The 13,578-nt window shown below is 38.3% G+C and overlaps 1 protein-coding gene across 2 annotated transcripts; it reads left to right on the forward strand.

Annotated features, from left to right (window-relative positions):
• The first annotated feature begins 654 nt into the window (after positions 1 to 654).
• Positions 655 to 13,322, forward strand: LOC106159628 (uncharacterized). 2 transcript variants are annotated; one of them, XM_024076807.2, is made up of 6 exons: positions 655 to 778; positions 2,438 to 2,498; positions 3,589 to 3,804; positions 4,586 to 4,822; positions 5,662 to 6,039; positions 12,280 to 13,322. In XM_024076807.2, exons 2-6 carry the CDS (start codon positions 2,465 to 2,467, stop codon positions 12,633 to 12,635), a joined length of 1,221 nt encoding a protein of 406 aa, XP_023932575.2. In that variant the 5' UTR covers positions 655 to 778; positions 2,438 to 2,464; the 3' UTR covers positions 12,636 to 13,322. The 2 variants fall into 2 exon arrangements, with proteins under 2 accessions (XP_023932575.2, XP_086867180.1); XM_087011054.1 differs by having other exon boundaries at positions 12,289 to 13,322.
• Positions 13,323 to 13,578: the final 256 nt, after the last annotated feature.

The raw sequence follows: 13,578 nt of genomic DNA on the forward strand, positions 1-13,578 counted from the left end.
GGCTGACATATTACGAGTTGCATTAGGTGGTCACTTTCATAAGTGTGGGTACCACAGTGCAGCAATTATTCACATATTTCATCTTTCTAGCACTTCAAGTGACATTCTTTTTTAGATTAATTATTTCAAATCAACCACAGAGCATAGCCTATTCCCTGATAAACGCCCAAGTTACAGTTTTAAAGTTTTCTAAACAAAGACCACTTTCACCGGGAATTTTCAAATATATTTGATTGGATAATATGCCCTATTGCTTCAAATTTAATTTCACGAACAAATACCGTACTTGTATTCACATGCAGAAAAACAATACAATAATTTATGCTTACTCAGTGCAGACGGAATTATTTAATTTAATGATCTCATTTCAACTTTCTTTCCTCCCTTTTCTTTTAGATAAAAATACAAGGAAAAGGAGAAAAAACAAGTTTTCATCTGTGTGCCTTAATATCAAAATGAAATTTGCAGAGTGAAGCCAAAGTGAAGCAAATTTGTCCCCCCTCCCCAGCAATACCTATATCCGTCAGTTCTTAGCTGTCATCCCACAACAGGTGCGCAGTACAGTCATCACTTTTATCAAAACTCATTCAAAATTCCACATAAACAACAAAGACTTTGACGTTTTCATTAGTATGATAAAAGAATTTTAAGATTAATTGTGTTATGGCGAATGACGAACGCCCCTTCCTTTTGTGAGAGATGGAATATGAAATAAGTTTTATGAAAAAAGATTAAGTCGAATAATATCAGTTCACTCCAGTGAGCGCCGTGACAAAAGGTAAGGCAGACGTTTTTATACTTCGTCAAAAATTATCGTTGTTTTAACAAGTTTTTTAAAAAATTTACTGTCGCTATCTGCAATTTACTTTTGATCCATTATTATCAAGAATATCTCTCCGTCATATGGTAAGTTTGTTGCTCGTTTAACGGAATATTACTACCTATGTGTCAGTGGACATTAGCTAACCACTTTTAGATGTACTTTAGAATGCGACTTTTAAAACAGGTGTTGGTTTTTAATGTAAGTTTGATAAAACACCCTCAATATAATAATCGCTAATTCTGTTTTTTCTTTTCTTTTTTCGACTCTTCTTATGCTATGTTTGATTTTATTTCATATGTTTTGAATCATGACTTGTTTCACCGCTAGTCTTTACACCATCACGATCTCGCACTAGATTGGTGAGAAACATTAATTTTGCGTCTCAGGATTTGTATCATCGCAAGCAGGACATCCGCAGTGACAGGGTCTCTCCCTCGGGTGGTACACGGAAACTTTTTCTAAAAATAATTAATTTTTGAGAACTTTCGAAAGAACCGCCCGTCCTTCCTCTCAATCCGCCCCTGACTGCCGGCAGGTGTCAACTGTATTATTTTAACATTAAACTTTGTCTGCACCGGTGTGATTGCCATTTAAGCTGTTTATGAATCTAGAACCGTAGTTTAAAGTACCCTATTTCAATGCTACGGATGCCATACATATACATGTTCAACTGTTACTTCCCGGTGGTAAACCCAGGGATTATGAGATTATCAGGAAAGGGAAAAGTACGGATATCATACATATACATGTATTGCTGTAGCTTCCCCGTGTTAAACCCCGGGGCTGAATCATTCAGGAAAAGGAAAAATAGATTTTTGCCTGTAGTGCTTTTTTTTTTTTTTTTTTTTTTTTTGCACAATAATCAAGGGAGAGGATAGAGGGGATATATTTTTCTAAAATATATTTCTGATGCCAAATGGGATCATACAACATGCCAAAACAAAATATACATGTACATTTAAAACTCGGAATTGAGATATCCCTTGTGATTGCCCTTTAGTGCCTATTCACCGCCTTGATTTCCAACTTTTACGGCAAAATAACCTCTAACATGTAGGTGCATTAAACCAGCAGATTACAGAGGTATAGTTTGAAGAAAAATCTGAAACCTGGGTTGTTTTTTTTTCCGCATCTGATCTTGTCACGTGTCCAAATGAGTCATAAAACGGGCATGACTCCAATGTTTAAGGTGGGTTTATAGCCAAGTTGAGTCGATCTTTCTTGCTATGAACCCTCAACGGTGAGGACAGCTGGTTAGATACAGGAAGGGCCAACCCAAGTCATTTGTAACGCACCTTTCGTTTAATTTCCACCACAATAGCGCACACCCTGTCCTGCTAGTGGTTATGAAATACCTGATGGTCGCCAGGACAGCGCGTCCGTCAAATGTAGGAACGCACAAGTGTTTTGTTTCCTCGTGTGTATGACATTATACTCTGGTTGACGGCTTTGAATATATGAATAATTTTGAATTGATATTTTTGGTAAAGAAAGCACCTAACACAAGAGCCTGACACAGCACTTGTATAGCAAGGAAACAGAATCAAAATAGATCAAAATGAAAATGAAGTTGAGTTTGCATCAACATATAAATATAAATTTCAAACTTTTAAGTTTCAGTTTACAACTTCTTCAGTTGCCATGGAACATTTTCTGGTGCTGGCAGTGGTGACAGGTAAGAGTTTGTATTTGATATTTAACTTAGTAAATATACGCACCATAACATAAGATATATTACATACACATGCATGTACTCTCTCTCTCTCTCTCTCTCTCTCTCTCTCTCTCTTTAAAGAGATTTAATACATATTTAAGCACCTCACGTCAAACCGTATACATGTGTTAACAGACAGGTGTCAGACTTAACGACTGAAAGACAACATATATTAACACTATTAACAGAACCATGTGACGCCTAAAAGCCGCAAGAGAATTAATTAAACAATAATTTTCTTAACTCATATTATTATAACATAACAACAGCTTTGCCATGATGGTCAGGATAAAAGGAGACGGGAAGAGTCAAGCCCACTATTTTTTCTAAACATTTTTATTATTGCAAACGCAGTCATAGCTACAGTGAGTTGTTGCCAGGGATTACAAATTGGAAGATGACGTCATATTTTGACTTTTATTTTTCATTTATTTCAATGCAATATGAAACATCACAGTCAACCACATACCAAATACGCAAGTACTCTAATATAATTTGTATTTACAAATTTAGCTATGTGCTTTGATTTTCGACAGTGGTTTATTTGAAATTCTTTTCTTTGGTTGTCATAAGAAGATGTAAGCCTACACGTACTTCTGTCATAGGTATTGAAATGTCTTTCAAATGATAAAGATAGCAAAAATAAGAGATCCAATACTGTCCAATGTGATATGTGTAAAAGATTTACTGCTTGAAAATCCAAACTAAATTATATTTGTACTGATTATTTTATTGTGGCAGCTAGGATTGAAGTCATGGTTACAGGAATGCATGCCTCGCTACCATGCACGAATAGCACAATCTTTTGCATTGTATTTGTATTAGTTTCTGCAGCGGATATATCTTCGAATTCCCAAGTATTATGCGCTCTCACGCTATCAAACGAATACTATGAACATTAAAAGTAGGCGGAATATATATCAAACAAACATTACTATTTAAATTTCTCGTTTTTTATCATTTACCATTTCATTCTTTGCTATTTTGCAAATACTCCCAGTACCCAAAGCCTTCATTCAGATTTTTATTTTCAATCCTCGTTCTTCCCTAGCCTTCATCCTGCCGACTTCCCAAGCCGTGTTCGACTGTTCCGGGAAGAGGGACTACTTCTACAAAGACGACGTCAGCTGTATCAAATACTACGAGTGTCGCTACGGGCAGCTATCGGGGACGTACTCCTGCTCACTAGGGTACTTCTTCTCTCAGGATAATGTGGGTTGTGTCTCGGCTACCAGGCTCATAGAGGACGGGTCGTGTACCATTCATGGTGGGTTTGTATACCACACGGCACTGTGTCGTCAGTGTCAATAGAATTAGACTGCGTTCTCAGATCATTTCACGTCATACATATTTATTGTCTCTGTAAACTTATCCTTCTGTTCGTATTTAATATTGCGGCGACCTTGATCATTAATGTTTTCAAGATTTTTGTAGTCCGATTGCCAGTCGATTTGTCTCTGTTACGTGTCTCTAGCTATAAAAGCAATGAGAATTTAACGCACAATAGAGTATTTACTCCTATGCACTGAATAATTTTCATGAACGATTTATTTATCATTATCGTTATAATAAAGTAAATAGTATATTTATATATAGTATGTGATTATAAATTAAATTAAATTATTATTATTATTATTATTATTATTATTATTATAAGTACATTGTACATTGGTGTACATGTACTCTCACCAGGATTGTCTTGAACGTTCTTCCAGAATAAACGGTGTTGAACACCCTGCTCAATCAGTCAATGATAACGTATCAGTTAGAATGAGTGATTTAAAAATATTCTGAACAAAGCCAACTTTGTTCAGTTTAATATATAGCTTTAAAAAGTTTGGCGACATACAAGATTATGTGAAATTAGCGATACACTTATTTCCTCCGGGCAATGGTTTACCAATACCAGACCTGCGTGTCATTCCCTATACCATGCCAACAAACAGTAGTTTAAGAAGTAGTGTAGACGGCCAAAATGTTAAAATGTAACACAAGCTGAAATAAATTATAATTAAAATTATTATTTTACCACTGCACCTATTTTGCAGGATACCGTGCTGGCATGGCGCCCGAAGGACCTTTCATCTGTCCGAGAGCTGGCATGTTTGCTGTAAGCAAGAACTGCTCCCTGTACAACTTCTGTAGCCGCGCGGACGTGGAGGGGAACACTCTGCAGTGCCCGGAACAGTTCTTCTTCAACGAGACCATGGGATCTTGTCGCTGGCGAGGCCATTTCAAAGACTGCCTTGAAGATGGTACCCGATTCACGCCAACACAACCTCCAAGTTAGTGAACAGAACTAGTTTAATTTCCATACATTTTCTTATTAGAACAGGTCCAACTTAGATACATTGCACTTAAATGTAACTATTCCGCTATCTGAATGTCCGTTTTATTTCAGGAGTTTTGTGGCACTCCGATGGTTTGGTTTTACATTATGAACAATAGCATTGTATTATCTGTAAAGACGTAGACATATCTTTTTTAAATCCCAGTTGGTGTCTATAAGTCTGCTTAAAAAACTGATATCAGCTGGAAACTTATCCAAATTGACGGCAATATATTCTAAATTCTAGAGGTTACTAGTAATTGAACACAGTGCAGCCGCAGTGATATATGTCCAGACCCACGACCTGCAGACACAGACGTGCCCAGGGCCCCGTATCTCGAAAGCATCGCGCATTGCGACCGAGCGTTAGCGTCTCGATTCCATAACTTGGGATTTACTCGTCCCATATAATTACCTCGAAATAAAAGATGATATCGCTATTCGCATTTCTCGATGCTCTCGAGTTACGGAGCCCAGGGCCCCGTATCTCGAAAGCATCGAGCATTGCGACCGTGCGCAAGCGTCTCGATTCCATAACTCTCCCATACTCGCCCCATATAATACATTGTAGCCTCTATGTGATATCGATATTCGCAATACGCGATGCTTTCGAGATACGGGGTCCAGATGCAGTGTCACAATACTGTGCGAACTGGGTGTCTGCGGAAATTAATTAGCACTATGTGAAAATAAATTATATTGGTTTTGAACTTAGATTATTGGATAATCCAATCTTTTAAAAGCCACACATTGTTATTTTTACGCTAATAGTAGCACCTTCCATTTTTTGTACAGCAACCACGCCGAAGCCTACAGAGTGGAATCCCTGGCGAAGAACAACAAAAAGAATCACTACCACGCGTGCTCCGACCACCACGGGAAAACCTTGCTTTAAAGAAGGCTTAAAGACTGTGGACACTGAAGACTGCAGCGGCTTCTATGTTTGCAACAATTTGGCTTGGGTTCGATACCAATGCCCGCCATTGTTGATGTATAACAATAAGACCGGCGTCTGCCAGTGGGATGTGAAGGTGGACACGTGCGACAAAGGGAAGTTTATATGGCCAACTACAACAACAACGACAACAACGACGACGACAACGACACCAACGACGACAACAACAACAACAACACCAACGACGACAACAACACCAACGACAACAACAACTCAAGGTAATAGGCAAAAGAGTGGGGCGGGTCTCCGCACTGAAGCTTCTATGGAAACAATTTTTGCCACGGTGGTTGGCCTATTTTTAGTCATAAGAGCGCTAGTGTGGAGTTAAATTCACGCACAGCATTTTATGATAATATAATATAATATAATATAATATAATATAATAATGCCTCTTTGACATATGAGATTAAACGGTTATGGTTGGAAGTATCTGCAAAGCATGCCTTTTAAATCTATTTAACACGGCTTTCGGAAACATCTTTAGAATGATTTTGTTGCTGGAATTATCTCGAATGGAATTATCCGGCGTATAAATTTTAAAGACATCCGTTTCATTAAAATTTAAGAAAATAATTTGATAACATTATACCAAATTGTCAGTGAGATGCTGTTAATTGAGATTTTCAAAACGTAAGAATGCAATGGATAGCCAATGTGACGTTCGCTGCAGAAGGCAGCACTTCTGTCAATTTTTTAAACTAAACGTACCCGCTGTACTCACAGGCCTATTTCCTGCGTTTCTGTATGTGAATCGGTCCAAAAACGTCGATGTATTGCGGTGTTATAAAACAAAGTCATTAAAAGATTATAATAGCTTATTAAATGCAACCATTTTAAGCGTTAGACATAAGCACGTATGTTAAGATACTTCATGGTATATTACCACTTCATGGGATAAATGCTCTGATTTTACTGTCAAATCGACTTCATAGGATAAATTGCGACTTCATCTCCACATAAGATATTGCCTGCGACTTCATGGGATAATGGTGAAATAGTACCTGTAGAAATGTTGTTGGCCCAACGCTATGAGAGAGAACGTTTTTGAAATATAATGTTTTTGTACTGTAAATATTATCCAAAATATGTAAACTGTACGTTTTAATTCACTTGTATGACTGAATAGGGTTTCTTTAGTGGTATTGGATGCATGTTTTGAGTAATTTTAAAATACACAGGCGTATGTAGGTGAGGATCCAGTATTTCTAAAAATCAGTACATTATGGGAGATTATGGCCAGCGTTGAAGAAAAGGGGGTCCAGAACCCCTGGGCCCTCCCTTCCCAGATCCGCTTGATGCATAAAACTAATGGATCAGGTAAACCAGGCTATGAAAACATAATTTACGCGTAGGTTACTGGATTATAAGATGGATAAATAAACAAATAGGAATCAGTTATTAAAGATAAATAAATAGATAATAAAAAGAAGCAGAGAAGGTCGTGTATATAATTGTGCTCTATAATTATCTTGATCAAGTCGCGTCCCACTCTGAAAAGACTAATTTTTCCATGAGGAAAGACACGCGCAAGTGTAATGATTTACGTCTGTCCCTTGGTTTCCGAGATGCTCTGTTCTGGTCCTACACCTGTGAATGTCCATCATGGTGTGATCAATGGTGTCCCCGGAATGTGCCCTTGGCTGGCTCTCATTTGACCCGAAAGTATTATCTGCGGCACAGTCTGCATTTGGAAACCTGTTAATAAAGCGTTCGGAGGGGGGGGGGGGGTAGGCCTACTTGTTGTTTAGCAGCCTAATTAACGTAGTTGATCTGCGAGATCAACAGGCTTGTAGATTGATATTTATTCAGAATTGTGGTTGATTGTAATTGTGGTTGATTGTAATTTTTACATCGTGATTTCTGCTATCTACCCGTAGACCTTTAGTAGTGGGACTTTGCAGTCCTTTTGGGGGAGGGGGGGTATATATATTTTTATATCGTTGTTACTGGTATCCTTTATCCATTTAGGTGAGGAGCATGAGACGTTGGGGATATTTAAACTTGCTATTAGGGATGTGCAAGTGTCCTTCGGATTTTTGGTGACTTTGGTGATCTAAGGGTGGTTGATTATTATCTTTAAATTGTATTTTTTGCTATATACCCATAGGTCTTTAGGTTGAGGAAACTAAAATGTCGGGGTGTGCATAGGCAGGTTTTTTTTTTTTTTTTTTTTTTTTGTGACCTGGGGTGTGGCTGTCCCTGGAGATGGTACACATATATATTACCGTAATTTATTTCATCTCCCCCTAGACCATTCGAATAAGAAACATGAGTCTTTGGTGCATGGGTGGGCTACATTAGTGTGACTTGGGGTGTGGCCGTCCCTAGGGGGTGGAGTGATTAGTGGTTTGTCAGGCAATGAAGCTGATTCCATAGATTGCACTTAAGATTCCTTGCAGAGTTGAACCGACCCAGCTAGCACTACATCCTATGTGTGAATCTGATGGCGGTCTTCGAGTTAGGAAGGAAGGGGAAATGTAGAGAAAGCAGCAGACAGTACTAAATAACAGACCTTCAGACGTATTCTTGAATATAGGTCAAGTTAATTAAAACCCATTCAAGACCCCATACTCTCAGGAATCCTAGGGTCCAAGTCCCATTGTTCTTTAACATAAAACATACATGTTAATTACTGCTCTTGGGAAATAACCATTTTTGTTTTGTGTTAAGACACAACAGCAGTTAAACGCTAGGATTCCTGATCGAGTGTGTGGGGCCTTGAATTAGTTTTTAATTGGATTCCCTGACCTATATGCATATGGCTGGAAATCCATTTAGTTCTGTATGTGCTTCTGCTGTTCTCTACATTTCTCAAGGACCCATGCACATTCATTAAAATGACTGGTTCATCAATCTCCGTTTCATGTTCCTTAAAATTTAAGGGTATAGATGGCAGAAATAAAGTTGTGAAAAATAGAATCAACCACCCCCCGGGATAGCCACACCTGAAATATCATACTAACATTCCCGGAAACCTATGCATATCCTCAATGGTAAGCTTATCAGCCCGGAAGGTTTCATGTTCCCAACTGTAATGGCGTAAGGGTAGAAGCACGAATAACGATGTAAAATTTAAAATAAACCTCCCCAGGGGCGGCCACACCCAATGTCACAAAAACACAGAAAGACCCATACACATCCCCAAAGACAGATTTTTCAATCCCCATAGCCTTACGTTCCCAGCTTTATTGGTCTAAGGATAGATATAGCAGGAATAACAATGTCAATTAGACTCAACCGCCCCCAGGACCCCCCCCCCCCAAAAAAAAAAAAAAAAAAAAAAAAAAAAAATCAGAAGTGCCCTTCCACATTCAAAATAGTATGTAGCCACGTTTCATGTTCCTAGCATAAAATACGATGTAAAAATTAGAATAGACCACCCCCAGGGTCGACCACACCCCAAGTCACAATTGAATTCCGAAGAGCCTTTGCAAATCCCTATAATGATAGGTTTATTAATCCCCGACGTATCAAGTTCCTAACTATGATGGTTTAGGATGTAACAATGTTAAATAGATTATGCATGTATATAATAAATTGTCCACCACAGGGAAAGCTTGACCAATGTAAGCGTACCTAGCCGAGACAACCCCGTCCCCATTCCAATTCTACCTCTATAGAAATTCACACTAGCTTCCCTGACCTATATGCATATGGCTGGAAATCCATTTAGTTCTGTATGTGCTTCTGCTGTTCTCTACATTTCTCAAGGACCCATGCACATTCATTAAAATGACTGGTTCATCAATCTCCGTTTCATGTTCCTTAAAATTTAAGGGTATAGATGGCAGAAATAAAGTTGTGAAAAATAGAATCAACCACCCCCCGGGATAGCCACACCTGAAATATCATACTAACATTCCCGGAAACCTATGCATATCCTCAATGGTAAGCTTATCAGCCCGGAAGGTTTCATGTTCCCAACTGTAATGGCGTAAGGGTAGAAGCACGAATAACGATGTAAAATTTAAAATAAACCTCCCCAGGGGCGGCCACACCCAATGTCACAAAAACACAGAAAGACCCATACACATCCCCAAAGACAGATTTTTCAATCCCCATAGCCTTACGTTCCCAGCTTTATTGGTCTAAGGATAGATATAGCAGGAATAACAATGTCAATTAGACTCAACCGCCCCCAGGACCCCCCCCCCCAAAAAAAAAAAAAAAAAAAAAAAAAAAAAAAAAAATCAGAAGTGCCCTTCCACATTCAAAATAGTATGTAGCCACGTTTCATGTTCCTAGCATAAAATACGATGTAAAAATTAGAATAGACCACCCCCAGGGTCGACCACACCCCAAGTCACAATTGAATTCCGAAGAGCCTTTGCAAATCCCTATAATGATAGGTTTATTAATCCCCGACGTATCAAGTTCCTAACTATGATGGTTTAGGATGTAACAATGTTAAATAGATTATGCATGTATATAATAAATTGTCCACCACAGGGAAAGCTTGACCAATGTAAGCGTACCTAGCCGAGACAACCCCGTCCCCATTCCAATTCTACCTCTATAGAAATTCACACTAGCTATTTATTGACTAAGAAAAAATTCTGGTTGCAAAATGCGTTCCGGTTGAAAAATTCGTTTTTACGATTTTCTTTGGTTGCAAAATGCGTTGCAGTTGCAAAATGCGGCTCTACACCAGTTTTATGAATCCCCAGTATTTCATTCTCCCCAACATCTATCTGGACAGTTGACCGTTTCAAATGATTCAGATTTCAGACTTTCCGACCTAAGCGTTTTCATTAAGTATATATATATGTAGGCCAGGAGGTCAATCTTTTTAAACGACCGAGATATTTTCGAAACATTTATGTTGCATATCAACAGAAAAGCCTATTTTTACAGCTTGTTATTGCAAGTCATAACATTTATGTCATAGTTACAAAAGATACTTCTATAACACGAATAATGGAATAGACGGTTTGTTAAAGATATTAATGTACACTTAGTGTGGAGCAAAATTAAAACTCTCTGCCTAGTAGAGTTCTCTACCTACAGTGGAAAGGCATACATTCTTGCTACTGTGTACTAGCCACATCTATAAACCTGCGCTGTCAATCAAACCACACATGGTCAGTTTTATGCCCTAGTTTAAAGGCAGGCAATGTGTTTATTTATACACTTCGTTTGTCTTATACATCTAGTGCCTTAGACCCATCATGATTCAACGTCCAAATATTGTCAGTTTTTAATAGTCCCGAAATCTCAAAATCTCAAAACTAAATGGGTAAAACAAAAAACTAGCTTTATGCTTTCCGTCACTGGACCGGAGCTCTTGAAATAAAGTACATTATTTATAGAAGTTAATCTCACGGGTATCTACGAGAACATCTGAAAATAACAGCTTCATTAAACTCCAACGAGATAAAATACGCACTATCATGTGAGTGAGTATTGTTATCCCCCCCCCCCCCCCCCCCCCCCACACACACACACACACACCCCATTTCAAATACACGCGTCACTCTGGAAATCATGGTCAAGAATGAAACATCATATCGACCTTTACGCCTAATTTCCACATCCAACCAGAACTGAAACATGTTTGGATACAATGTACCATGAAGTGGTAATATACTACGAAGTCTCCTAAGGGTCCTTATTTTTTAACCAATGAAGTCGCCTTCTATCATGAAGTAGTAATGCTTATCCTATGAAGTGGTAATATACCATGAAGTATCTTAACACACGTACGTGCAGTTACAAGTACTTGTGCTAGCACAATATAGTGGAACAAAGAAACAAAATTAAACAATGCATGTTGTTGAATAAATAAAGATTTTGAAATTAAAAAAAGAAACTAATTCACAGAACAATACATTTTACCTGTCTGGAAATTAAAGCGAGCGTTTCTAATTTTACGATAAACTGACGCCCTAATAATACCCATTAATAAGCTGGCGTCAATGAAGCAGCGCTTTCGGACTGTGACACATGGGGTGTTAAGGCGTCTCTGAGAGACAGAACTAAATATCATACCGCACAATCACGTCAGCATTAAGGTTTTCAAGGGCTGTTAGATTGTGTCTAGTTTTATTGACTTGGAATTAAGTTTTTCGTATACTAAGTATACACTTGTAAACGTGTATCGTGTGTGTGTATGTGTGTGCGTGCGTGTGTGTGTGTGTGTGTGTGTGTGTGTGTGGCAATATTGCACTTCTTTTTGTAATTCCCTCGTAATTTAGGCAGTTTACACCATAACTGGAGATATCACAGTTATTTTCTGTGCGGTATATATAAAAATGGTTTAACTTTCGACCTTGTTTACTTGGTTATGCACTAGATCTCTTTGTAGGATGATGATATGCAATGTAGACAATGTACACGTAAACATATGGATTTAACCGTTCGTTTAAATAACGTTGTGTTCATTTTTTCAATAATTCTGATGTTAAGCAATATAGACAATATTTTACAAAGTCGCTGAATATATCTTATTTTAATTTCAGCCACAACAGAACCAACCACGGTCGCCACTACAACAGAGCCATCAACTGCAGAACCAACGACCTTGACCTTAGAGGTGACCTCTTCCGCCACATCAGATACATCAGATAGTGACACAGAAACCTCAAAAAACACCACTGAGCAGCCGGGGAATACTTCCACAGTGATACCTGACCAAGACAAAGAAGTCACACTTGTAATAACTGGTGAGAATTCTACAGGCGCCGAGGTGAAGCTGACAACAAAGTTTCAGGTCAACATCTTAAATGCTAGAGGCACGGCCACATTGGGGCGCTGTCTCAGCCTTAATCTCTTCATCTTGTCACTGGTTTTCAGTCTGTTCCTATGGCATTCCTAGAGGATGGTCCACTGCCTTTACCAGGAGTTGAACCCGGATATCGAGACGAGTGGGAACTAAAAAAAACTGATCCACTATTTCTGTAAATCACTTGATTCTAGCTATGAAGTCTGCATCACCAGTAGTAAAGTAGAAGACGATGGCAGTGTTGATGTTTACTTGTATGCAGTCTTAACAGGGTAGCTGTTCTACTACTCGAACCTACATTATGTTATCATCATATTGAGGAAGTCTTGTCGCATACCTTTTGAAATACACTCACCTTATTCAAGATTAAAGAGAATGTGTTATGACGAAGCTTCTAAGAGGTACCAGTATTGATAGAGAACAAAAGTTTATAATCCTGATGTGAAAAAAACACTATGCAACAATATGATGTGGTTTTTCGGAGGGATACTTCGTATATATGTGGCGTTCTGTATATTTATTTATTCCATTCATATCCATTGTAGGTACTTACTTCGATTTAGATTTCTGTATATTTTCCCCAGTAACCATCGTGTTTGAAACGTTTTGTCCCAAACACTCCTAACGCATCAGCACCAGTGCGTGGTCGCAACTAAAATATTCTACGAATTAAAGGGGAAATGATTGTTTTCCTCTGGCTCATCTACCACAGCTGTGAGTTTCTGATTTGTTGTTCCTGATTAACGATGTCCAGCTGTAAATAAATTTGAAAAGCTTGAATACACATTGAGTTTATTTCGTGTACTGGTCACGCCTATCTACTTGTACTTAAAGTGAAAGAATGGCAAACAAATCTTCAAGTATATAATGATGTCTACACGTTAATAACGGTCTTTTTGTATTTAAGTCACATTTCATAGCTTTTTGAGTACTGTTTGCCATTATATATATATCTATGGTGATGTCAGATAAGTGTGGCCCACTTTGGTCATGCCAACTCTAACTTGTATGACTCTAAAGGAGGAGGTTGGATTCT

This window comes from Lingula anatina, chromosome 4 (assembly GCF_051362555.1).
Source record: "Lingula anatina isolate TDL-2025a chromosome 4, LinAna3.0, whole genome shotgun sequence".
Classification (NCBI taxonomy): Eukaryota; Metazoa; Brachiopoda; class Lingulata; order Lingulida; family Lingulidae; genus Lingula; species Lingula anatina.

Coding starts and splice junctions, on each gene's coding strand:
- LOC106159628 (XM_024076807.2), top strand. CDS start 2,465: ATGGAACATTTTCTGGTGCTGGCAGTGGTGACAG. Junction 3,805..4,585: donor CGGGTCGTGTACCATTCATG/GTGGGTTTGTAT, acceptor CCTATTTTGCAG/GATACCGTGCTGGCATGGCG. Junction 4,823..5,661: donor CACGCCAACACAACCTCCAA/GTTAGTGAACAG, acceptor TTTTTTGTACAG/CAACCACGCCGAAGCCTACA.